Source organism: Bombus bifarius, unplaced genomic scaffold, assembly GCF_011952205.1.
Source record: "Bombus bifarius isolate JDL3187 unplaced genomic scaffold, Bbif_JDL3187 scf7180000009243, whole genome shotgun sequence".
NCBI lineage: Eukaryota > Metazoa > Arthropoda > Insecta > Hymenoptera > Apidae > Bombus > Bombus bifarius.
The window spans coordinates 3,398,244-3,426,115 of NW_022884989.1; the positions used below are offsets into that span (position 1 = coordinate 3,398,244).

Sequence of the window (27,872 nt, forward strand, 5' to 3'; positions counted from 1 at the left end):
GCACTTGTTGTGCGTACCGGTGATTATGAAAGAGGCCCGAGGCATACGTCGTATTTCTCGTTACAAGATATTTAAAACTTTGCGTTTGAAGTGAATCCTATTTGGCGACGTCACAGCCGATTCGATTCAACGGTTCACTTTCCACTAGTTTACAAACATGTTTTCGGATTATCGTAATGTTACGTAATACGAGACGGACGCAACGCAGAATAATAACAAACTCGTTTGTTTTAGATCCTTGACTAAGGCCACTTTCGTAATCACCGGAACATACGTTTGAAAGGACTGTTTACCAATTTTTTTACCAAATATATATATAACATGTAATAAACATCTCGTAACTTCTATGTACATTTCTACGCTACTTTCAATTGTTACCAATATAATCGTTACTTTTGAATCCTGTTACGGTATTAAATAAGGTTTCAAAATGTTTTATACGATACGCGTAACATATACGTGAAAATATTCTCTGATAAGCGTCGAAATATCCGTTTGTCAGCCACTGTAGATTCGCCGCGAATCTTTGCGTTAGATTTTCAACTGGAGATCGTCCTGTTATCCGCGTATCCGGTTTGCGACTGAAGCCCGCGAGCGTTCGAAACGTTCGACGCGTTATTAGGAGCCGGGAGAGGAGAGGACGTCGTGAGCAAACAATTCCAACTTTCCTCTCTCGGATAAGAGACTTCGAAGCGATCGGCGTGCAACAGCGTCAACGGGGTGGGTTCTGAAACAACCTCGAAACAGGGAGCAGCGGGACGAAGGAGGAAAGGCGAGGAAAGATGGGTAGAAGACAGCCGAGGCAAGCATCGGCGTCAATAATCGTGGATCTTCGAGAAACGCGAACGCGAGACGGAAGGGATGAATAGACGAGAAAACTGGAAAGGGGGAGTTGGGCGGAGGTGGTGGAGAAAGAAAAACAAAGAGCAAGAGAGAGAGAGAGAGAGAACGAGGAGAGTCAAAGAAAAGAGAAAGACTCACGAGTGGTTCTGTTGCTGGATGAAATTGAATTCCTCTTTGATCCTCTCGCAAGTGTCAGCCACCGTGAATTTCAGACCTCCCGCAGCCCCACCGCTTCCTCCGCCACCCTGCAACATAAAAAAAAAGAGGAAGAAAGAAAATGAAAGAGAAAATAAGAGGAGGGAATTCGATTAGCATACACGACAAAGCAGCCGCGACAAAGAACGAAAAATAGATCAGCTAAAACGGCGAAGCGTTATGGTCGTACGGGCGTGTACACGCTGAGAAGACGCTGCGATCTGTAGAAAAATTACTGTCCACCTTTTCTATGTGGTAATTAATCGACGCGTAATTTGAAGCAACAAGATGCTTTTATATATATATATATATATATATATATATATATATATAATATAGTGGTTTGTTAAACCGTAGTTATTCGTTCATAGTAGCTTGCTGTAGCAAAAAAGATATGCACATTCGAAAACAATAACGTGAGCCCTCGTGTCATTCGACGAGATATTTCATTTTTTATATTCTAAGGAAAATAAAGAAAAGAATTAAGAAGAAGTGTGAAACACGCTCGTTTTAAAAATTTATATTTGGAAAATCGTATTACGAAGGTATGCGGATAAAAAATTTAGTCGATCGTAAACTGAAATCTTGAATCTTGTTCTACGATAAGATTTATAAAAACAATGTTTTCGAGGTATTAAACAGAGGAGAAAAATATTGCCGAGAACCGCTGTAATTGAATCTTATATTATCAGAATTATCTGACATTTAAAATATACCTCGTATCTCGATGCCGTTGTCAATCGTCGTAAAGCTTTGTAGCCTAAAGTATGGTACAACATTTTTTCACAAGTAACGTTGTTACGCGCAACTCGTGGTATAGAAAAACGCGTTCTCTTCATCTAGAGTAAGAAAACTGGACGAGTTAACAAGCAAGATTTCTATCGACTCGCACAATACAAACAGACGATACGATAACAGTCTTGCCGCAACGATGGAACTCTATTTGCGAAATACACAGGGAAAAAACTCGTTAAAGGGTGCAAAGGCAACGAAGGAATCTCGTTACGCCGGAAATCGTGTATACACGGTAAAAGAGAGGGGGCAAGAGGAAAAGAAAGCAAAAGAGAAGTCGACATTACGCCTGGTCCTTAGATCGGTGAGACCGTAGAATAAATCCGAAATAAATCTTAACAAATCCGAATTTAAAGGAAAACCGTGCGGTATACGCGTTCGTTCGTTCGTTCGTTCGTTCGTTCGTTCGTTCCAGAAACGCCTGTAAAATGGTAACGAGGTTAAAGTCGAAGATGACAAGCAACCACTATCAAATGGCCTTCGACCGCATAAGGCGCACGCAAACACAGAAACCGAGCTCAGAAACGCGAGCAGAGGGCATCCAGGTATAAAAGACGAGCGACTCCGTTGCCTAAGAGGGAGAAACGAGGCCTGAAGAGCCAAGGATGAAGGACCATGAAGGCGTCCTTAATGAGACCCATTCCACCAGGTAGCACGAGGTCTGTGTCTACGGGTTCTTCAGCCACGTATACCAACGCCGCTCTACCGGTTGAAATTACGGAGGAAAGGATCAGGCTTTCCGATGACAGTAATGATTACGTTACACATACACACGTATTCTTACGTAGAGTATATGTGTGTGTGTGTGTATATGTATATATATACATTATGTATTTAAATATACATGTAAATGTACAATGTCAGTCTAATTTCGTAAGTACAGTTCAAAAGCGCTAAAGGAATTATTAAGAAAGACTAATCTTCTAATGACTTTAAATAGAATGTATCGTAGAATCACGATCGTTGAAGTTGAATATTCTTTTTACGATTCCTTTAATTATTTATTCATTTGCGTTTTCGTCATATTCTACCGATAGAATAGCATCTTCTTTATTGACACCCGATACAGAGATACATTTGCTCAAAGCAATATCGATGTTGTACACTGTTTTAACATTTAAATAGCATTACTGTCATTCAATACCTATTTTCGTTCATTTACATTCTTATAATACACATCCGCCGGTGTTCTCTTTATTGAAATTCGATATAAAACGATTTGTTTATTACTGTGCAAAGAGAGAAGTTTGGTTGGGAGAATGGGCGGAATTCCATTTTCCAATCAAATCATTAATCCGATACGATTACGGTAGCATCATTGAACATCGATATTGTGCGTCGAAGAGAAAATGGGAGACAGAGAAAGAGAAAATGGGTGGGAGCGGGCGATAGAGAGAGGGAGAGAGTAGAATTTCGGGCTGAATGACAAAATCTCTCGATAGAGAGAAATATTCCGACACGACGTTAAATGGTCAATGACTGTCCGCCGGCTGGAAAATTCCAGTTTTTCGACGCTACGTAGTCTCGCGTAGAATGATTTGGCCACTTGTTGAATTCGAAACGGGGAGTGGCTGTCGGTGGTAAAATGGTTTGGGAACAAGCTGGGGAAGAGGACGACGGTGGTCCTCACTTGTTGCAATCATCAAACGGAACAGTCATCGAACAGGTTGTTGTTCCGATGGTTAACCCGCCAGCGTACACATATCCGTTATGTGATACGATGGACGACAATTCGTTTTCATGAAAATTTTCGTACGATCTGACCAACGTGCTCTCACCATCCGCGATAATTCCCGACATCGATATTAAACGTATCCCTTCGTGGTTTTCTATCGCTGTCATATTTGACATTAAAATTAATTTGTAAATGACATTATTAGCGTGAACTCGCTGTAACGTATTTTTCTCAAAATACGTGATATTCGAAGAAATCAATTTTTATTTCTAGCGTGTTTCGCAAAGGATCGTTGAAAACTATTGCGAATATACCGGTACGAGTTTAAATATACTCGATTCGTATTTTCTGATACGCAATGTTAAACACAATATACCAAATTACAGTCCTATAATCGAATACGACATGATACGAATGGCAGATCGTTCGACGAAATTAAATTTACCTTATACTCCAAAATTAGAATACTGTGCAGCAATAAGAAAACAAAAAAATTTACCTATTCAAGGATACCTTAACGCAGCCAATATATCGACTATTACCATCGTCGAATAATCCCTCCGACATGAAGACATTAATTAACGACAACGATTCGTGGGAGTTTTACGCATTAACGCAATATTGGATATCGGGCGCGTATCGCGACACACGGCGAGGACATCAATTTTCGTCCCTTTCGTTTCTTTATTTTTTTTAATTACTTTCCCTTCTTCCCTACTTTTTCGACCGTTCTTTGACGCGACCATCGGATTTAGTTCTTTCAGCTTAACGAATCAAATACATATATACATATACATACACATATGTATGTATATACAGGTATATAGATATATAGGTTCACGTAAAGCAGCCCAACCGAATGTTCACGGTGCGGCCGCGCGCACAAGATGAGTCACGCATCGATGCTTCGGCCCCTGATCAAAAGAGAACGGATTCGAATGGCAAAAATCAATTTTTCAATAATTTTCTTTGCCTCCCATAAGCCGTCCAATCATCCATGCCTTTCCCACTATGTCAAAACTGTTATTAACGAGCGAAGACAAAAGTCTTCCGTTCTCGGGGCGGCTCGACAAGAGCACGCTTTTGCCCAGCCTCTATATACCAGGGGCCTTTGTATTCATTGTCTGCCCGATTCCCCTTTCACACCAGCGAAATCAATGAAGAAGCACGCGTGAGCGCATCTATATACGTGTAAGCGTGCGCATACGCGTGTAAATGTGTTTGGTACGGCATGGTATAGCGTGTCGTGTGTGTGGTGTATACGGAGGATCGTATCGAAAAACCGGCTGGTTCACTTTGTTGCCAAGAGATAATGGCCATGCGAATCGTAAATAAGGTAATAGGTCTTCGCAGGGCCGAGGATAGACCAAAGATCGAATGACGTAAGCGAGAAACCCCCTAAGGGCCCGTCCACAACTTTCAAGAAAGTCGTGCATTAAGGTTACATGAGTTTGGAATAAATTTAACGTTAGAATTACGGAACTATATGGTTAATGTTATTGATATCGGATATTTTTCGTTTGTTCGATTAGGAAAAAAAAAAAAAAACACGGAAGCGTTTTTGATAGCGTCAACGTTCGTCGTTTTATCGAAACAGAAACGTGATTGATTACACAGACTTACTTATTTTCATCGTGTTATTTTCATCGCTTTTAATCCTATTCAACTATACTATTCAGCGAAAGTCGCACTTTTCACATGAACGATTTTAAAATTCAATCGCATATTATAAAGTCATACGAAAACATGAAATTGAAAAAAAGACTTTCTTTCAGTTTTTTTTCCCTACGTAGTCATCGTACCAAAGTACGTATTAAAAATGCGCAATTGTAGCGTTAAAAGAGTGTCAAATTCTACGATTATAAAGTTTCCAGAAGTTTGTTTTAACTTTCCGCTTTATAAAATATAAATCTTGTCTTTCCTCTTATCGCATCTCCATTATGTAGATTATACTTCGTAAAAATAGGCATTACAATTAGAAACTGTAGACTCAGAGTGGATACAACGTGCTTGAGTCGTAACGAATGCGGAGTGTTTTAATCTTAATTTCAAATCGATCTTGTTCATAAAGCGAGATTCATTGCGTATAGTTTATGTACAGTGTTAATACACTGCACGTATTTACAAGTTCGTGTGCGTTTCTAGGTATAAAAAATTCATAAAGAAATAGGAAATTTCACGATTTGTTCCGATCTACCACATAATTCCTTCGTAGAATGAGTCTTACAAGAGATACACGAATTTATGAATTGACCGGATATATTCGACAATATTCGTGTCTACAAAAAATATCACGAAATAAGAGATTAACGATGAAAAACGAACCTGGAAGGATTCGAGTTACCGCAGCCGAAAAAAATTCGCCTCAACAGATCTACAGATCTATATGGAAATAGAGCTGATGGGAGGGGCTATGCTGAAATTTGTTTTTCATTATTTCATCTTATTCGCGCGAATTTGCTCCTCGGTTCCCTTATTTTATATCGCGGAAAGGATTCTAATTGGATGAGGCAACGCTATTGGGAATTATTCAAATCGTGTTCCGAGGCTGTTGAAAGTCAGACGTACGAAGCCGATGTAGCTGCACTTGAATAAACATCGATGTATCGATATGCAGTGAACACTGACGAATAAGCGCAACTTTTCTATACGTACACGGCCACATAGTCAATGTATACCGATACGAATAACAGGCCAGGCCATTCGAAGCACCTAGCGCGTCTTTGAATTACACATGTGGTTCATCAATAAAACGATAAATAAAGGAAACGAGGATCAAAGTGGCTAGTTACGTGGGATTTGAGAAAGTTTAAGATAACGGTCGAAAAAGAATCGAGACTCCCTTTTCTCTTGTTCTTCTCGTTTCCTCTTCCCTACATTATTTTTTTTCTTCTTTTTTCGTTTTTGAAATGATATTTCATCGCGTTAGTTGAAAGGAAATTCTCTAAAATGAAAATAAACGTTTGACGATACCGAACGCGTAAATCTGGCAGAAAGTAGGGTCATAAGGAGTCGTAAATAATTTCCGAGTTATGGGTGATTTCTTTCCGTGATTTTATGTATGCGAATAGAATTGCATTGTCGGGAAGATAATATAAGCGATTTGTGAAATGATACTAGCTGGTCGTGTTTGAGACTGCGAATGGAAGTAAGAATTGGAGAGGAAAGCCTACCATATCGAATCATAATATCACTCTCTGTAATCATTCCAAAGAGATTGTTTTATCAAGGAGAATAAGAAACTAAAAATTATACCTATATAATGCAAATCATTGTAGAATACAAAAAAAATGTTCTCCGAGATAATCGTTTATACTGAAATAAGTAGCGGCGATCGACCTCAATTTCCAAGAATATAAATATTAAGAAATTAACAAGTCATCTTGAAACCTTGTTCGATCATCGCCGTTCTATTTCTATGTAAACAATTTATTTTAGGATACGTTTCACAGAGGGAAAAAGAAGGCAACTTCGTTATAATAAAACGGAACACATTTTGAAATGTCTGCCTGCGAAACGGCTTGAAGGAAAACGTATGCTCAATCAATGTCGAGACATAAAATGTGCTAACAAATACCGGCACGCTTTGTAAGGGGAACCTAGACTGAATTTAGAGGGTGGATGAGCAGGAGGGAGACTGCTCGTAGAAGAAGACCAAGGTGAAAGGGAGAGAGGGAGAACACGTGGTGAAATTCCTGCCGTTCAGAGGTGCGCAGTTAGAATACGTAAATCTTCGTTGCGATAGCGAGTAACTGATAAAAAGGGGTAACACATTTTACATAATTTTTTCTCGCATCTACGCGTTAAATTACGCGATGAATTATAAGCGTTGTTCCTTCTTCTTCTTCTTCTTTTTCTTTTTTTTTTATTACCGTACTTGGAATTGCGCTTGCCACGAAGATTTGTATGGTTTAATACTGTCACGTGCAGTGTAAATACATATCAGTAGTTTTCGGCACACAGCGAGCGGTCCATTAGCAGCAGTGAATTGACTGACGTCTCCTTATTGGCAAAGTTATCGATTAAACGAGACTTGTAATTGTAACAGTGGCGTAGGTGAGCTACGCTCAAATTGTATACATTTGTAAATTGCTCTGAATGGTAAACAATGCTGGGTAAACGAGAACGTTGTACAGTAAACAGAAATAAAAACGCGTTAATTGCGAGAACACTTCTCGTTTATATCCGGACAAATAAAAGCAATCGAAGAATGAAAGAAAGTCCTAGTTCCTTTTAATTAATTACAGAAATGATCCGATGTAGCTATACCCATTCGTTGCGTCCATATTTAAAACAATGAAAAGTTTTATAAAAATCGCCCAAATTCTTAAAGCTGTTACAGGTAAAGAGCTCTCGTGGTTAAAACTATTAAAGGTTTCTACATAACTACTGCTTTGTGGAAAATAATCTCAACGTGTCGTTAACCTCTTCAGAACAACTCCTCTGTTTTGTCTATGAAGAAAACTGTGCTTCTCTTTCTTTCTCTTTTATTCATTTTTTGATTAGTTATTAATAGCAGAAATACGTTTGCGAGCAGTTTTGTGAAGGAGCCATAATGCGCTAAAATTTTAGGATAATTCTGGCAAAAACGAATACATCTAGTTAATTGATAAATCGCCAATGTCGCGTATACGTAGGCTGGCGTGAAAGCGTCGATTCAGCGACCGATATCCGCGGTAGAATCTTCTAACGAACGCTTTATACGCAATTAATAGACGATAGGTACAATATGCATGTACCTCGCATCATAACTTCCATCAAACCTATGATACTCGCTTTATCACGTGGACATAAATGTTCAGAAGTTTACAAAAGCTGGTACTGTGGCTTACGAATACATCGATAGCCATTAAGCTATACACCGGTTAACGATACAACACCGCAAAACCTGTACTTTGCAAATTACGAGAAAATTCGAAAAGTTCCAGAAGTTTCACAGGACCTCGCCTTACCAGTTACGGTTTAAGAATAACGAACACTGTGAAACGTCAGATTCCAAGATACATATACGACTAGATAACCCATCCAAGCAAGATATCGTATCGATGAAAAGTCTCGACAATGAACCTAAGCCTCGAGTTCGAACGCGAATGCCTCTTCCTCGTCCATTAACGAACTGTATTACTGGAACTATTCCAACAAACCTTGGAGAATCCATCGAAGATATGCAAGCAATCGAACGTTAAGCCGGCTTTTGCTACCATTTCTTGCAAGACCCGTGATGCATTCTGGGTGGCAGAGAGACGAGGCCAAGAGAGACGAGAGAGTTGAAGCTCGCTTCACTCGTTCACGCGCGTAACCTCACGTCCATGTCGCAATGGCGGATTGACGGCCGCGTTACCGCTCAGGTCGCACATGTACACACGCGAAACAGCCGTGTGCAGCATGTACGAGGGACGAGCATCACGGAGCTCGTCTTGTATATCGGTATGATTATTATAGGTTAGACGTTTCATGGCAGTGCGCACAATGCAGCGGAGTAGAGGACCGGCGGAATATAACCTCGCTTCCCGCAGACCCAGGGCGACGTGATCCAACGACAGAGCCACAGCGGCACACACAGTGTTGTTCTTAATAGGGTTGTGTGTAGCGGCACACACGCGTCCATACGACACACGTATACGGTTCTGTCGGTGTATGTATGGTACGACTAGCATCGTTGGCCGAGCACAATGCTATAGTCACCCCTGGGTGTTGCTGTTGCTAGTTCCCCTTAACCTACGCGCGACTAAAACAAGATTTATCGTCTGTGGAAACGTACTCGTCGATACAGTGAACCGGCGTAAAAATACGGGCGTGTGGGCCCTTTGTAAAGAGGAGAGTCGGCCGGCTTAAGTTTAATGCCGGATTGGCCGTTGCGATCGAAATTAATGAATATGTAGTATCGATCAACGATTCGGCGATACACGTGCATAAATGGAAATTGAAAAGAAATAAATTCTAGAATCGTAGGTTAAAAAAAGTGGTAATATAGAAAAATGAATATCTATGAATCTAGAAATGTATATTTTTTAATCAGATATTCTTCTGCGTATAGGATTATATTAAAAGAATTAACGTGATCGGACTTCTTAATTACATCTTACATTAAAATATCGTATGTAACGATATAGCAATACCGTTCTCCCTGTAGTTTTCGCATTTCAGCATGCGTTGAAATATTTGAAATTCTCACCGTGGTTTGTAAACTTTGAAAACGGACTTACGTTATACAGTTTGTTACGAGATAACGACTAGATATTTTTAATTCAAGCAGGAAAATAAAGATGGCACGAGGAAAATGAAACAATTTTTATACCGAATAAAGATAAATGATAAAACTTCGTTTGTTTGTTTTTTTTTTTTTTTTTTTCTTTGAAACAGTAGATAGATCATTTTAACTAAGAATAAGAAGGGCAAAGAGAACGCTGAAACATAGGGTTTCAGCAACGAGACCGAGAAATCGTCGAAGTAGACGTCCATTGAATCCGCCAAAAAGCTCGTTGTATCAAGATTGACCACGTGGGTGATATCGAAGTAAAACGCCTTCGTCACGCAAGGGATGAAACGTTTATCGTCTACTCTACGAGAACGATGGCATTTTTTTTCTATTTTAACCTTTCCGTTCGTGCATCTGACTCCAGGCTACGCCGTGGGAGTATATACCTTTACACGAACCCGCAGCAAACATGTACTTTTGTATCGATCTTTTCCTCTACTTTACACACCTCTATTTCAGAGCAATAATCGTCCTGACCATACGGGAGACTAGTGCGTTATCTATCTGTTTTCAAACCTATTCGAATATAAATACGAAAACTAGTCCTTCAAAACCGGCACGAACAGCGAAATATTAATTTCTTAACGATAAATAACGTAGACTTTAAAACAATCTAACGAATAGATAGAGAATATTTATGAAAATTTATATTTTTACGATTACAAATAAACAAATGGAATTTGAATACAAATTTGTTTCATCTATTAAATATTATATAACCAATATTATCCTGTATATTTTTACGTATTATTCTCGTATGCTACGTATTATGCATCGTTAAAATCCCCAGGTTACAAATCGCTAACGTCAGAACTGCCAAAGGTGATCGAACTAACTAATTCGTAATTTTTCATAAAATCTCTGATCAATTACAACGATGCATTTTTCTTTTAGATTTGAACGATTCTACGAATATTTGGATAAAAGTTTTGCTTCGGATTTGAATCTCTAAATTTCTCATAAATGTATCAACTTCTACAGCCTATCGATGGCCAATATTTGACCACAGTATCAGTTACCAATTATCAAAATAAACGACATAGCATAGTAAAATATCTTAACGTTGCAACGTCTTGGATTTTCTAAGAAGACTAACTCGTATATTTGTAGAGAATTGGTCTTTTGATCGATACACATCATTCGCTGCACCGACAATCATGCGGATGACACTGACGGCCATTCTATGGGCGTAAGTACATATGAATATACGTGCATATGTGTACGTATATTTCTGACCATGCCCTTCTCTCCTGCCCTTCTGTGCTTTAACGAGGATAGCCGAGGGTCGAACCTCGTTCGACATGTAAATGTAAATGTTGGACAAGAACCATCCAGAGATTCTCAACTTTCTTAGCCCAATGTCTAGTGGCCGGTAGGTGAACTGGAGGTCCGGTGAGAATCACTGGTGAGGACACTCCGTGACTCCCCGGTGTGGCAAGAGTGTTGCGACGTTCTCGACACAGTTGGCAGTGGTGATCAATCTTCCCCGGCCACGTTACATTCTTCGACCGCACGTCCGTCACCAAGGAAAAACGCACACCGACTGCACAATAGCGTATAAATGGGCTGCAGGCAGAAAATCCCGCTGACTCGCCGCCATCCTATGTTTTCAAGCCACAAACTATGCTCGCTTTAAATCAAAGTGTTCTTATTGTTGTCTTGTTTATTTATCGTTAACGATATCAAGGAATTTACTTTGCTCCGAAAGAGAATCAGATACGTAAACGATAACAAACAATAAGATATTTTTGGCTAATTACGATTATTGGTTATAGTTTTCAGAAGAAGATCGACGATCGTAATATTGTTTACGTGAAGCTACGTGATACATTTTTTCAACGCTCCTTCCTCGACGATATTCTTTTCTTTGGACGATAGTCAAGTCTTTTGTATATTATTACTAGACAGAACTACCAATTATCGCGTCTTCATAACGAGATGGTCGGCTTCTATAGCGGATAATCGTTGCAAGAGTAACCCAAAATGAGAACCACTCGTTGGGATTTCAGTGGGTGGCGTTGGTCCCCTCATCAAATGCTTGTCATACCGTTCTTACCCTCAAACTCCGGAGCCTAGCAGATCCCAACAGTCGGGTAAAGCCCGAGCCGCACCCCCGTGTACACAACGAGAAAGAGGACGATGTGTATATGAGAAGAGGTGGGCAACCACCCCAATGGACCCGTCGACGAAGGCTTAAAGCCCATAGGCCTGTGATATGCCTCGGGGCCAAGAATTATGTCGCTGAAACCCACCAATTACGAGGGTTGCAACCCGAAAACGGCTTTCTTTCCTTCCACTTCTCTACATATACACGCGTACAGACAACCTAAGTAAGTCGCGTCTTTTTTCAATCGAGATCGAATCTACACTGCGGGACGATTTTCAACGAACGCTTTTAACCACGAGAATGAAACTTTCGTGAATTACATTCCACCAGGGAATTTGTTAAAATTTTATGAATTATATTTCCTACGTATTTTTGAACGACCATTATTCCTTTTTTTTTTCGTTCTCTTTCCTTGGCAGGAGGAATGAAAATAAAACTTACTTTATGCACAGTTATATTCTATGTACAGCTGTAATATAGAACGAAGAATAGAATAATAAGACAGGAGCAGAAATCCTCTGAACGTGTATCGTAGTCCATCATTCGACGATGAAAAAGACCATTCGTCTGATTACGATTTCACGAAACGTCGTCGTGCACCGTATCCACCAGGCCAGCGACGGATTAATCAGCGAAACCATGCGGTTTCTTGCTCCCTCTGCGATTAATTAATCCTCGCGATTAATCACTCCAAGCGCTTTTCATCGACCAGCAGATCGTTTTTGTTCGTATTTTCGAGCGAAGGATATGCACGCGTATACACAGCCTGCGCGTTGTTTGCCGTGCGAAAAGAGGAGCACATAAAATTCACGGGACTCGCAACAATACGTTTCCTATAAACCTTTTTAATTTCAATTATGATAAACAACTGGCAGCTATAGAATACAAAAACGAACTGTTTACAAACGATAATATCCACGTACACGCGCGCCGATAACGATATTATCGTAAATAATCCGAGCGCAAAAATTATTACGGGAAATTCATCCAATTGTCTGTTAACTGTTATTAACATAACACACATCACGTTCCTACTTTCACGTTTAAATACCCAACGCTTGTAAAAACAATACAATTTTTTACTCGACAAGAAATAATGTTTTTTAGGATCAAATAAACCGGAAAATACACACACATATCTGATTCTGTTAAAAATCCCGCTATTTACGTATTAAATAAAGATGGAAGCGTGTAAATACACGAGTACCGTGCCGGATATGTGTACAAAAATACTAAATTGCCAGATGCATCGAGCCAGAAATACCGAAAAATTTGTTTGATAACATATATAAAAGGCGTGTGTATATTTCGTAAAAAGTATGTGCGCCGTATCGCTGGATATAACGTTCCAAAATGTATCGCCTTCAATCGTGATCCGTATGTATAAAAACTGAATTACCAAATTCCTCTAACGTCAAGACAGAAGAATTCTCCGACTTGTTCACGACGGTGACTCGAAAGCATATACGCAAAAACTTTGGAACTTTTCCATTACTTTAAGACGAGTGGTGGTAAAACACGTGGACGAAAACCGACTCGAAATCTCCAAGCATTTTTATCGCCTGGAAGAACGAGTTCACGTTATATAACGATGTTAAACGTTAAGGCGAGAAACAAAGGCATTTAGAGATTGTAAGGATATCGTAACTATTCGTGGAAATTTTCTCGATGAGATCCAACGAAATTACGAGACTGCTTCTGTAATTCGAAGTACAGCAGAGCTGACATATATCCACACTGATTCGCCAAAGTATTTCAACATCTATAAAAACTTTTTATGAATATATTACGCGTGTTACGCGAAGCATTTCGAGATTTCATCAACGTTGTAACGAGACACGATTATCACGGTTATATTGGCAAAGTTTGAAACGAATCTGGAAATGTACGTAGAAGGTACAAGATATTTAACGCAAGTGTATGGTATATTTCGCAGAGCGAAAGATCATAAAATTATTTAAAAACTCAATTATCCATTACATTAATAAACTTCAATATCCAACGGGACCATCTCCAATGCTCGTTATACGTTTTTTTTTTTTCTTCTTTACTAAATATACGTTTAAATTGATGTTTCAGATCGATCTTCAATTTATTTATTCACCAATACGATCGCGACAGTCGAATCTCGTTACAGCGTCAAAGAAATTCGAAAATGTTTCATACAACACGCACAACGTATGTACACGCGAAAGTTTTTTTATAGTACAAGTTGAGATATTTTCCTAAGTCATTGTACATGGCAGAAACGCTATTCAACGGGGAAAACCGCATCTGCATCTGCCTCTTCCGCGAACGCATCTCCAAAGTATAAATTCGTCATTGGCATCCATTGTTACCAATCGGCCGTCTAGTATGACTTTTTCTATTTCAGAATCAAGTGACCCTCCGGCGAGCATTTCAATTTTCGCTCCTCGTTTCAATTCGGATGGGACGACTCGACGAACAATTAGTCGTCGTGCAATTTGATCAGCGATTGTCATCGGCGTATACCAGTGTCGCCCCCCACCCCCACCCCCAATCCCAACCCCCATCGTCGTGGACGCACTGAAAAAACTCGCGGTGGAGAATCATTTTTATGTTGCAATTTCGCTTTTCTATCCGGATGCATTGTGGACCGACACGATTTTCGAGCACCATCTTAACGGTAAACGACGTTCGATTAAAAACGGAAATCTTTCCAATTTTTACCTTCGTTTACACATTCCTGTCGATAATGAATATACAGGGTGGTTGGTAACTGGTGGTACAAGCGGAAAGGGGGTGATTCTACGCGAAAAAAGAAGTCGAAAATATAAAATAAAAATTTTTTTTCTTTTTTTTTTAAATCTACAGTGAGATCCGTTATAACGAGACGCGATAAAGTGCACGCGTACCGAGCGAAAATTCAAAATCGATTTTCTCGAAAACAAAGCCTCAAACGAAAAATTTTTATTCTATATTTTCGACTTCTTTTTTCGCGTAGAATCACCCCCTTTCCGCTTGTACCACCTGTTACCAATGACCCTGTATATGATTGTACGTTAACGTCTAATGCTGCGAATCTTAATTTAAAAGTCGCTACTCGCAACGTGATTACGGTCATTTTTAATTACCCTTATTCTTATAGAAAATTTTATCGCTACCGCTACGTTCCAGTATTCTCTCGGTGATCGTAATACTTGAATCCTTAATATCTAGTAATCTTTAATAAGTAAGAGTTTTGCAATCGTAACGTGCGAATCGCGACTTGCCAGAGGACTGCAAAATATTTTTTTAAAGGTAGTCGCGGTTATTTCTAACTCGTATTACCTATTTTTATATGAATTTTGTCGCAACGATTTCAACGCGATTCTATTACAATACATTTGCTCGATATTCCAACATTGATTGTCCATAAACGAACAGAAATATTGTAAAATTTAGCGGATATAATCACGTTTTTACAACCGATTGATCAGACGCAAAAATACACACAGCTAATGTTTCATTGAGTATTCGGTTAATTACAGGTAATAACAGGTTATGCAAATGTACGCAGTTAGGATCGTAATTGGTTGTTACAAAAGTCACGATTCGAAAAAGGTTGAGAGACACTGGTTCAACGGGAAACTTGAAGAAGATACACGGTATTCGACAAAGATTTTGAAAATATTTATGCGATTCCGTGGGTATCTGTTTTTTTTCGTGCTTCGTAGATTCAACGTGATTATAACTTAAATACTTTAAAATAAGAGAAGACATCGAAAAACCGTCAAGTCCCACGTACAAACAGCATAAACGATTCACAAGATTGTGTATGCAGATGGAATACGAATGAATAAGCGAACGTTAGATAGAGTGAGAGAAGAAGGAGGGAAAAGGTGAAGTGGTAGGGAAAGACTGAAAGAGAAGAAAGAGAGGAAGAAACAAAGCGCGTCCCTTTGTCCTTTGTTATCCTTTGCTAAAATCTATATATCAGCGTGATACATTTGCAAGGAGGCTGCAACTTTTCGTTAACGTGACATTTCTTTTCGCATCCTGTTTTCTCCTTCTTTTTTGCGTAATAAATATGTACATATCGTTGATCGATCAAACGTTCGTTCCGCGTAGATGTTACAAGTTCCAACCACAATGCAATTATACCGTATATCATTGCAGTACATTCCACATAATTGCAAAACGCAATTGGATAATTATCAACGTAAAAAGAGAGAACACAATACGAAGTTGGAAACAATTCTGTATAATTTACCTTTAATATTTTCTAGTTTTATTTTCGAAGATCGAACTACATGCGGAAAATGGGATATTTATCAAGTGGTAGATTTATACAACTTGGTGAAGAGAAAACAAAATTAAGATAAGTACAATCTTGGTCATAAATCAAGACAATTTTATAATTACGTGTAATAATATTCGTTTATACGTATACAGGGTGGTTGGTAACTGGTGGTACAAGCGGAGAGGGGGTGATTCTACGCGAAAAAACAAGTAGAAAATATAGAATAAAAACTTTCTTTTTCTAATTTTTTTTTTAATTTTTTTAAAAATCTACAGTGAGATCCGTTATAACGAGACGCGATAAAGTGCACGCGTACCGAGCGAAAATTCAAAGTCGATTTTCTCGAAAACAAAGCCTGAAACGAACAATTTTTATTCTATATTTTCAACTTCTTTTTTCGCGTAGAATCACCCCCTTTTTCGCTTGTACCACCAGTTACCAACCACCCTGTATAACTGTATTAAACGTCTTACGACTTATGGACAATAGTGTACGTATGAATGGTATGCCTGAAATCAACACATTCATGCACAGTAGGTTGATTAAGTTCTTTACTTCCTCTGTAGGACACGCTACTAGACAATCAAGGATAACAGTCATTACCGTGCCAGTTATTGTTTCTATTATCACCATCCGTTTGACAGTGGTAAGAGCAGAACCTACCAACACGCTTGAACTTATCTATCAAGATACGTACAATTACTTCCAGATGTTTAATGAAACGTGTCGATGACGATAATCGTAAACGTAAGCGTTCTTCCTAGTTGGATAGTTGAATCATTACGGAATTTTTATTTATTTTCTAAATATAAGAGGAAGAATATTTTTGAAGAATTATTAGAATTGTTAGATTTTTATCTATCAATTAAATATTAAATTGATTAAATAAATATCATAAGACGAGTAATAATTTACGTATTATGTGAATTCTGTACAATTTTGCAATTTTAAATTTTGTATTAATGAATAAACATTCGCAATTTAATAATTATCAATGCAAACATAATTAATACCAAAACGCTAAAACCAAAACTTCCGACACAATTTAGTTAACTCACCATTTCGTCTTGCGACCGCTTTCTTCGCTAAGTTTCTCAATTCGCTTCGTGAAATTTTGTCCATTGTATGTATAGAATTTTTTCAATAAGAATACTTTGCAACGCGTGTATCGTTCTTTCTTTCTTGTAACCTACATTTTCAATAATCTTTACGAATGACTTCAATCGTGTGTCATCTACGATTTGGCAAAGTAACGAGCGAACAACAATGTTCCATCGAGCAACTCCTGCTTTTATTATCTATCTCTTCTTCGTAAAGGCTCAAGTTACATAGTTTACGAGCACAATGGTCGTAGCCGTCCCATCATTTATTTGGTTGCCAAGTGTAGAGAATGGGTCAGTTCTTAGCGCTTAGGATAGTGTTCGCTTCTATTATGACTGCAGACCATCTATCATTCGCGATGGTAAATTCAAAATCAATTTCTCCGCCTCTAAACAGCGGATAAGCGAACACCCCGACCGTAAAACTCTCTACATGTACATATTTGTAAATGTATATGCAGTCTTACGTTAAATCTTTAAACTTCTCTCAGCTTAACATTCTCCGGGATACTCATCCATAATACTTTTAATACTTTGGACAAGCATTCGTTGGATCGATTGTATGAAATTATCTTCCATATAAATACAAATTTGGAAGAACTGGCGGATTAAATTCTCCGTTTGTCGACAGAGAGTTAGTATCGATGTAACTTAACCGATTAATTTTAATTATCGTCCTATCTACTTAACGACAATTCTTCTATTACTTTACAACGAAATTAGTTCCTCGATGAACAAATAGTTTCTATTTTATCCTCCATACGGTGTATAATTAATTTCTACAACTATTCCGAAGAACTTTCAATTTTTAATAAATGTATACAAGCATTTTTTATATTATTATACAGAATGTGTATATGGTTATGACAGCTTACAGCGAAGGAGAATAAATTTCAGTAGCTCGTGGATTAAACTTGAATCCTCCAGTGAACGAGTACGCAGTAACATTCGACTATAGTCAAACATTTAACTTTCACAATTGGCAAAATAAATTTATTACGACGAAGATTAGCTACCGACGAGACCAGTAATAAAAAAGCAAAACAGTTAAATCAATTTCTTTTTTTTTGATAAGAACTACGTACGTATCGAATAAGAATGAAACGAACTCTACGCATGGCAAGAGTTGGTAGATAGAACAGATACCAATCGGATCGAATGTTGTGCAACATAGCGTACAAATTCGACTTCTATGAATAGAATAAACCGCGTATTATTGCAAGAACGATTTTACTCTTTAAGAATCCTCATGAGGAAATTATTGAACCACTTTGTGCCCCTTGAACGGCGCCACATTAGCGCCAATAAGCAAACAACCGGCAAGTGTACCCACATATCAACGGCACCAGCACCAACCAGCAGCTTCTACGAACGGCAATTGTTGTACGTTGACTTGTCCTCTCTCTCTCTCTCTCTCTGTCTCTCCCTCTATAAATAATCTCTATAATTTCTAGAGGCCTCCTGTGTCAGCGAATTCTCCGGTGGTCTCGTTTCGCATAAAGGACTTTGAGCTTATGTGACGCGTGAAATTATAACGGCGGTGAAAAAGTAAAAAAGAGGGCGGCCAGGCCAAAGCATTCTTTGAATAGTGGAATTATTTGCAGTAAGAAAATGAAAATGCAAAGGCGACCGGTTAAAGCGCGTATAAAGGAGAATGCTTTTTCTGCTATGACCCTGCAATTATATTATTCCGTGCCGATCCTTTCTTCCGTAAACTTCATAACCGCCATTTGGTTTATTCTTTGCAACGAGCTGGTGTGAGAAGAGGAGAGAACGAGGAAGCGAGAGAAAGAGGGACAGAGAAAACACGAGTGCCGGTGGTGGTGGTGCGGGGATGTGGCTGCAGGAAGGCTTAACTGCGAACCGAGAAAAATGTGAAAATCCAGACGAAACAAGGATATTTACATACGCAACCGTATTCGAGTGATATCTCACGTGGCTACCCAGATGCTAATCATCTTAGAAGAAACGTTCGAAAACACAGGGCTGTTTCATGCTCCGAGATCACAAGTAACGAGATACACTGTCGCGGATGAATAAAATCTAGCAACAGGAAAAGTAACATCAACCCGGTAAACTTTTGCCGCGCGAAGAATCCTGAACGAACGCTTAATAGTTCAAACAATGAACAAAGCGGTGAATTAAAATTGAAGGCATCCCATAAGTGGGCACATGAAAGGGGAGAGAGGATAATATAGGCCATCGGCAACGCCGCGATGGTGTTAGAGCAACTGACGGGGTAACTACTTTGAAAAGAAAAGTTGAAAGCTCACGAGCACCGACGCCTTTTCTTCTTCGCTCGTAGAAGTACTTAAGGCGCTTCTCTCCCGGTTCATCGTGATATCAATATTATAGAAAGAAATGAAATTTCAAGTTTATATAGTAAATCTTTCCTTTCCTGGTTTCTCTCCCCGTCGCTTCAGGAAACGCGTAACACATTCGCGATTAATCGTAGAAATCTCCCAATTTACTAGCAGAAAAAATAAATTTCAGGTACGTACGATAAATCCTACCTTTTCCTCGTTTCCTTCATTTCACGAAACCCATAATTCACACAACGAGATCCCCTCTTTTCACTTACTATTAGCAACATGTTGCCCTGGTTTGTCGTCGTTTTGCACGTGTACTGCGTCCGTGGTAATCCTTATTATTTATGTATTAGTTGAAGTTATTTGATATAAAAAAATTAACATAACAAATGTTATTGGCAAAAATTGTATCGAAATACGCTATATTATCCATTTCGTGTAGATTGAATAGAATATAGAATTATTGAAAGAAACATAGAACTGCAAGATTATTTTACGCTACTCGAATACCTTAGAGGTTCTGAAGTTTAAGAAGTTTACTGCGTTCAGCATTTATATGGTTGGTAATGTTCCGATATTAAGGGAAACAATCACAAGGCTACTATTTCTAAAATTCTACACCAAGGATACTCTCATCGCCAAAATAATTCACAATGAACGTTTACTTAGATTATTCTTGCACGGTAGAACTTTTTACAATACCCAAGTCAACATTCGTGCAAACATTCCTTCCAGCCGGAATACTTGCCGCGACACCATAAAGCATACATTATAAAAATTTCCCCGAGGAAAAGAAAATTACAAAAATTAGCGGTTCCAAAGCGAAACTACGTCGGGCACAATAAAAATTGGCTAAGTTCGCGGTATCTCGAGTTACAGGAGAGAGTAACGCCCGCGCCTCTCGTAATTTCGACCGCGACAACCATGTTTCACTCGCCGTCTGTGAAACTTGAAAAAGACGATGATAAAGAAAATAAAACAAAAGGGCGCGTCTTTTATTTGTTCCTTTCCTTTTTTTTTTTTAATTTCCATTTTCTTTTATTTTATTAGAGCTTGTTTCATTTCTACTAGAACCTCGCTTGTTCGAACAGATAGAAAAACAAAACAGTTTCTATAGTCTTCTTCGTTCATACTGAATTAAAAGAAATCATTATCGCTATAGGAATTATACGTATAACGAATACGATCGTACAGAGTAAACAGAGGCTCTCACCTATCGATTCGTAAATGTACGCGATGAAACTGATCGTTCCTTTGTTCGCATAATCGAACTGCGGATAAACAAAATTCTACTCGATCGAATGGAATCGTATTTTGTTTTTGTTAGAATTACTTACGGGAGCGGCTGGGTGTCTCGCCGGCGCGGGGTACATCTTAATTGTGGCTAAATAATCCGCAAGAATCACACGCGTCCGCAATGTCCTTTGTACACGGTCATTTCATGATCCATTCCCCGGCTCGATCTTTGCAGTAACATTCTCAGGATCTTGGAGAAACGCCAACGGTCTTCCCTCGGTGTTCAGCATCAAGATCTTCGCCAACTGTAATTATAACACGACATGATTCGTTACTTTGAACAAAACCAAGGTGTTTCGTAAACTTCTTCCTGAGAAGTCGTGATTTCGCGTGACGCTCTTGCTTTTCTTAGAACCAAATCATTAGTCTTACATAGTCATTTACATGTTTAGACTATACCAGGTAGTTTTCAATCTCCCGATGAAATTATAAGTTTTGGACTAGTTTTTAATCGCTCGCTGAGATTATACGGATAACATGAATATGTATAAGTCTCTTAGAAAGCAATTCGATCGACTCCACTTTTACTCAATTTCGCAATCTCTTTGCTATTTACGAAAATACAGATAATCTTTAAACGTTCGATCTTAATATTCGATATAATTCTATATCTATATGAGATATATATGTATATTCTCTGATTTTAATGAATAAGATATTTTAAAAAAGATAAGGCGTCCGAAGAGATACAAACGTTAGAAAGAAGAGAGGAGAAGGGCAGGTTTAATTTTTAATTAATTTTATTCACCGCGAGTATAATATAACATTACCTGTTAAAACTATTGGTTTGAGATCTTTTCCTTTCTGTATTGTAAGTACTAGAAACATACAGTTTTTTGTTATTTATTCGGACAAAAATAATTGTATATTATACATATCAGTTTATTTATCCGCTATATTAAATATCCGAAGTAAATTTTCCGAATTTACAGTTTTACAACAATGGAAATTATTTCTTAAAATTCTTGCTAAAACCAAGATGATCATACTCTATTGATAATAAATTACGCTGGTAATTACAGTTTAAATATTCAATGGGTCACCACTGTAAAAGTTGGATGATTAAAATTGCGCATACATTAACTACACTATCGCGTCGCACAGACACGACCGACATACCGAACCCGGCCAGCAATTCGTAGTAGCAGAAAGAAGACCGTAAAACAGCAGGTTATGTGCATTTATGTTCATCGAGAAGAAGAGAAATTTTCAGTAATCAGCGAAGGATTCTGAACGACGTTAAATTAATTTGTATCGATCACTGTCACACGCGGAATACGATTATTCGTATGAAGATAAAATCAACGTCCCGAGTATAAAAATACGAAGTGCTACAACTTAAAATTCCCAATCAACTTTCACAACGACATTTCATATTCCTCGTACGAGCACGTATGACATGGAAACTATCGAAAAATTCATGAAAATAACTGTAAGCTTAATGTACGAAAAAAATAAAAAAAATAAAAGCCATCTCCCATTTTCAATTTTCATAGGGCGGAAAAATTTCCAGCTACGCATCGCATATGGATTTCGAAATTATTTATACGGCCGTGATGCGTGTGTATGCGGTTTCATGAATCTGGTCGATCAATTTATCGTTCGATTTACGAGCCATGTAAACCATGCTCCGTCACCATTTCGAGAACATTTATCCTAATCTCCAAGGCGTGTTTCTAACGCAAGGCGACAAAGAACGGAGAGAAAAGTAGGAGCAAAAAAATTGGGAATAAAAGAACGGGAGGAGGAAATGGAGCAGCAAGGAGAAAAAGGAGATAGGAAAAAGTAAGTGCGCCCAGCGCGCCCTCTCGTTTAAACCAAACGTAAAGCTGTTGCACGAACGAAATGTCACGTACGGAAATTGTGTGTTGTATTTAAAAAAAATACTGTTTTCGGTAAACAGTTTACTTCCACGCGGCTAATACTTTCTTGCGTCCAACACTTTCGTTGAACGCATTCAATTATCGATTAAAAATGACGACGTATCGTGGAACGATGTATCGAAATATCGATAATGGCGGACGACGAACAAATGACTCGTTATAACCTATTAGCGATGCATGAATTTAATTCAACCGTAGGGAATGGTAATTCAGGGAAATTAAAGTATAAACGATCGACTAGCTGAATTAATTAAACAAATTAAAAAAGATCTCGCTACTTGTACAATTTATTTACCTATACCTACTCGCCGACGATAATATAGATGTTCCTTTTGTTTTTCTAATATCGCGTATGATCTGCGAAGATCGTAGACATCAGGAATTTAACGTATATCTCGCGATAATTTGCACGTGTAATTTACTCCTTTATGACTTTAACACGCTATACCGTTCGGAATTTGAGACAGGTAATTTGATTTGTCGAATTAAATGGGTCACTCGATTATTTAAATGGCTCGTGTCACTTTTCAAGAAACTAGATTCCTCCGAGTATTTGAAGTATTTGAAAAAAATTTCATCGAATTTAAATATCTGAAATCTCTTTATGTTTTCTTCAAATCGAATTAACAACTTAGTGAAGATTGTAACCTCGCCGTTATGAATTTCACACATGATTCATAATACACACAAAAACTACACCAAAACAAGATATCACGTTACTCCTCGTTAATGATAAATTAGTAAAACTCGAAATGATTCATAATCTTTACAAAACATGTTAACATTACGAGTAAACAAGAATGTTAAAATAAATGTACTCTCGTGTACCAGTATATATACGAGTATTAATGGCTTGCATTAGGGCAATTTGGATCTTCCTCAAGTAATTTTCACATAATAAATCAGTTATACGAAACGAAGTTCGCGCATGTGCGAATTATGTACATATGTATTAAATAACGAAGCGCAGCACTGTTTATGACAGCTATACATGCAAATTCAGAATTGAAAGTGACTGAATAATTTAAAATACCGGAGTGAAAACGTTCAGGAATAAAACGTAGTGGAGTATAAAATTTTTCATCGAAACGAAGGATTTCGTTGTTGTCATCATTTCCACATTGACATACGAGGCGATTTCACACACGTGCACGTGTCATTACGGGCTCTTTGTAACGCCGGATGATGTTTCGTGTAACATGAAAATGGAGTCATGTAACTCCGTTAACAGACCATTCTCCACGGATAATATATTTCACAAGCGATGTATAATGGAGCGGGCGTACGTGAAAAACTCGCAGCCAAATTTGAACAGTCATTTCCATCAATTTGCAATATACGGATATGACGAAACGATGAAAACTTTCAACAGTTTAACTCGCGACGCCTTTATGGCCTGTTTTCTATCGCCCGATGTAATAACATACAGATCGCAAATAATCACCGGCCAAAAATTTACGATCATTTCTTTAGTTGTGGTTACACTAAATTTTCGGCTAATTTTATCATTCAAGATTAATACCATGGATATGTCAGTAATCATTTTCTTCATTTCAATAGATTCTTAATTAAGGAATTAGCAGAATTTTAAACTGCCCTTTTTAAATCCCAAAGATCTATGAAATACGCGGAGACTTCAAATCTGACGTTGTACATAACCTAAATGTGCTCCCGCAATTATTCGAATCCTTGTAGAAATCTTTTATAAATATATTATGTGTATTATACAAAATATGTTAAAATTTCTAACACTGTAATAAGATCTGACTATCATAATTACATAGGTAAAGTTTGAAACAAATCTGATAATGTGATATAGAGCAATGAGATATAGAAGCTACAAGATATTTTTTAGTGCAACTAAGTACATATTTCACAAAAATCATAAAAGTGTCCAGCGGTCAGTTATTCGTTATATACAAATAACCTTGACATATTCAGCAGCACCATTTTTAGCACTTATACGGTCCACATTTATGCTACATACTAATTCATGTTACATATGGACTAATATAACATACAATAATAATTTATTGGAAGTAAATATCTTACAGCTTCTACACACATTCTTGGATTAATTTCAAATTTTTTCCATGTAAATATCAAAATTGGTTGTGTCTCACTACATGATAATGAAATTCTCAAATATTTTATATAACACGTATATACGATGAAAACATAACATATAGAATATACAATACACATACATAATACATGTATTTTATACGGCAAATGCAAAAATATGTAAGTATGTACATACACACTTTCATAAGCTATTGTTCCTAGGAAGAAAAATTTACAGGGGACGATCGATATTTCGAATACGTATCTTCAACGTTTCTACCATTCGTCAAACAATCCGAAGGTATATGCGACGCGAGACAAAACGGTTGAGCTGTGTGCTCAGATGAAATTCGTGAAAAGGAAAATAAACAAGCATAACGTTGCAGCTGTTCAAAGACACCTATACGTCCGGTTGAAGGAAGGGAACCTATTACCGGACACAGCAGTGCACGGGCAAGTCACGAAGGAAGTTATCACGAATCTCGCTTAATCGCCATTAAGATCCTTAATCACGCGATCTCCGTGATTCTTTTCCCTCGTGATCGTTATCGCGACATGGTCAAGTACCGACGCGCGTGCTGCACTCTGCAACTTAAAGGATTTCCCACAGTAACCCGCGCATTAACGAAATTACGGTTTATCGACGGGAACCAATAGCGTAGCGTGCGACTTGGCTACGTGATGCGCGCGCGTATGTGCGCAGGCACGTGTCATCGATAAATGGTTGACATTTTATTCGGTTAATTAACATTTAAGCAAAAAATTACAATGAACAATAACGTTAATAAGCGATACTGCTTGATGAGCCATTACATCGTAGCGTCTAGTATGTACTAAATATCGACACAAGTACTATAGTTAATTTATCAGAAATTCGAGCAGTTAATCGATATTATTAAGGTTTAATACTTAAACATTTAAATATATATAGCACATACACATCATTGGTATAATAGTAAATAAACAACACCATTTCCCTTTCTATTTATTTTCTTCCGTGTGTTATCGCAGTTAATCGTATATCTAATAAGTTTATTGGCCGTTAAAGAAATAATGTATATGGAAATACCATGGTAAAAGAAGAAAAATGCATAGTAACAGATCTAAGAAGCCGACCGACGAAGAAAGTAGCGAGTAAAACGTGTCGATTGTCTGGATGATTTAATGAGCCATGTACGGTTGATTCGCGATTACCCCCTCCCCCGCCGCCGCTTGTAGCTAACTCCCATTCCCGCTACCGTCGTATCTCTTTCCAGTAATTTACTTCGCAGCTGTGTCGCATCGAAGGTGCTGCCAGTGGTACTGCTTATTAAACTGAGAAAGAGCGAAACTCGTCACTGACTTCTTTCAAATTAGTTTAATAGACGCAGGTTAACGGTTAACCTCACAATGCTTCATATTTTCGTGTTACGATCTCGTTCTCATTTCAACGAACTAAATCATTTTCATCGTTTTAAGAAATACTTTAGTGTAAAATTAGACTTGAAATCGAGCACGTTATCAACAATTTTATTTAATGATTTGCAAAAAGTTAAGGAATGTTTCAAAGACAGAGAAACGTAATTGAAACGAAAATAACCCGAAAGACACAGATTAAACGGGTGCTGCAATGTTCTGACGGTTGAAAGATCGTCTTATCGTTTAAAACATCAGGCCGATTAAAATCAGATTTAACCAGACGACATGTACCCGCAACTACGTCGTTTTCGAACACGTAATTTCCGGTGCATCGCGAAAAGCTATTGAAATCTGCTAACATTTCTATAATTACCGGCCATTTGAGTTGGCAACGAACTGAGCAAAGCAACTGAAAGCAATTATCAAGGTTAATGTTACACGATACAGGGTTGTTGATAAGTTCTCCTACACGATGGTATTACCACCATGTGACAATGTATATAAACGATACAAAGTAAATTAATGACACTATTTTCGAAAACGGAAAACATCAACACGGTTTGTTGACGGTTTCTGTTCAAAACGTTACCCTTATAGATTGTCATTTTATATCGTCGTTAAACAAATAATAAACCGGGTTATCGGGTATAATTGCCGACTATCGCGATTTTGAACAATTAGCATTTCACGAGAAGAGAACCGACGGTGAAGCGTTTGTGTTTACACAAAAATCTATCGCGAACACGTTAAACGACGCGGCAAACAATAATTTCTCCCATTGGCAACAGACGAATCGGGAATGGTCAATAGAAAAAGCTGTCAGTAAATAATACCTCTACTCGTGACTCCTTTCCTGCTTCTTGCGTTTCGTTTTCTCAGGAGATACGTCTTTAATCCACCTTGGCACTATGCGAAAAAATATAACCGACACACACCGATGATCTCTATGCACTATCACAAACACTTCATGTATATATGTATAGTTCAAAGAAAAAAAGAAAACGCGTGCACAATGTCACACATATACAAATATGTACATATATCGAACGTATAAAGCGTCGAGACGAATCGCGAACGTCACAACCGCACCGTACAACGAACGACGCTCGACTGCGAGCCGGGTACCGAAGTGGATGACGGGAAACGTGTGAACGCCGCTTGCCGCCGCGGCGAACACCAATGAGCGGCTACTAACACTATCCATCGCGGCAACGACACTGACACACCAATAAGGGGACACGAATATACACAAAGGAGCGGAATGCCCGTCCCTTTTCTTTTCATAGTCCATCCTTCTTCGACTCGTTTCTCAGTTCGTCGAGTCAAGGGCGTCGACCGACAGGGGCGATTCGTTGTTTCCTTATATCAAAGAAACCAATAATGGCAATAATGGCTAATTTCATAATAATTATGAAATTGCAAGTTTTCTTCTCTTTCAATGATACGACCACAACATCCGTCGAGCGAATTCATTCTACTGTTGAAAACGGCCCACGAAAGATCGCACCCAATGCGGCTTCTATTATCGGAAATTGTAATACCTATTTAACTTACTAATACCACGCCGCTAATGTCTTACGCTCTTGCAGCAACTTTTTACCGAAGTTTTGTCACGACTTTTTTCTTGCCCGCGTAAGGGAACGAAAACAATATTCCGACTCATATTTCGCATAAGAAACAAAGCAACTTAATTTCATATAATTCTTCT

The 27,872-nt window shown here is 38.2% G+C and overlaps 1 protein-coding gene across 6 annotated transcripts in view; it reads right to left on the bottom strand.

Moving 5' to 3' along the window:
• LOC117214697 (protein groucho) overlaps positions 1-27,348 on the bottom strand; it is a 112,191-nt gene extending 84,843 nt beyond the window's left edge. For 2 of the 6 annotated variants that reach the window (XM_033460932.1, XM_033460933.1), the window contains exons 1-3: positions 26,998-27,346; positions 20,861-21,064; positions 982-1,088 (exon numbers count right to left, since the gene is read on the bottom strand). In XM_033460932.1, the coding sequence (XP_033316823.1) occupies positions 982-1,088; positions 20,861-20,896 (143 nt within the window). In that variant the 5' untranslated portion in view covers positions 20,897-21,064; positions 26,998-27,346. Of the gene's footprint in view, positions 1-981; positions 1,089-20,860; positions 21,065-26,997 lie in introns of all 6 variants that reach the window. The other 4 variants (XM_033460934.1, XM_033460937.1, XM_033460931.1 and 1 more) reach the window with 3 other exon arrangements.
• Positions 27,349-27,872: the final 524 nt, after the last annotated feature.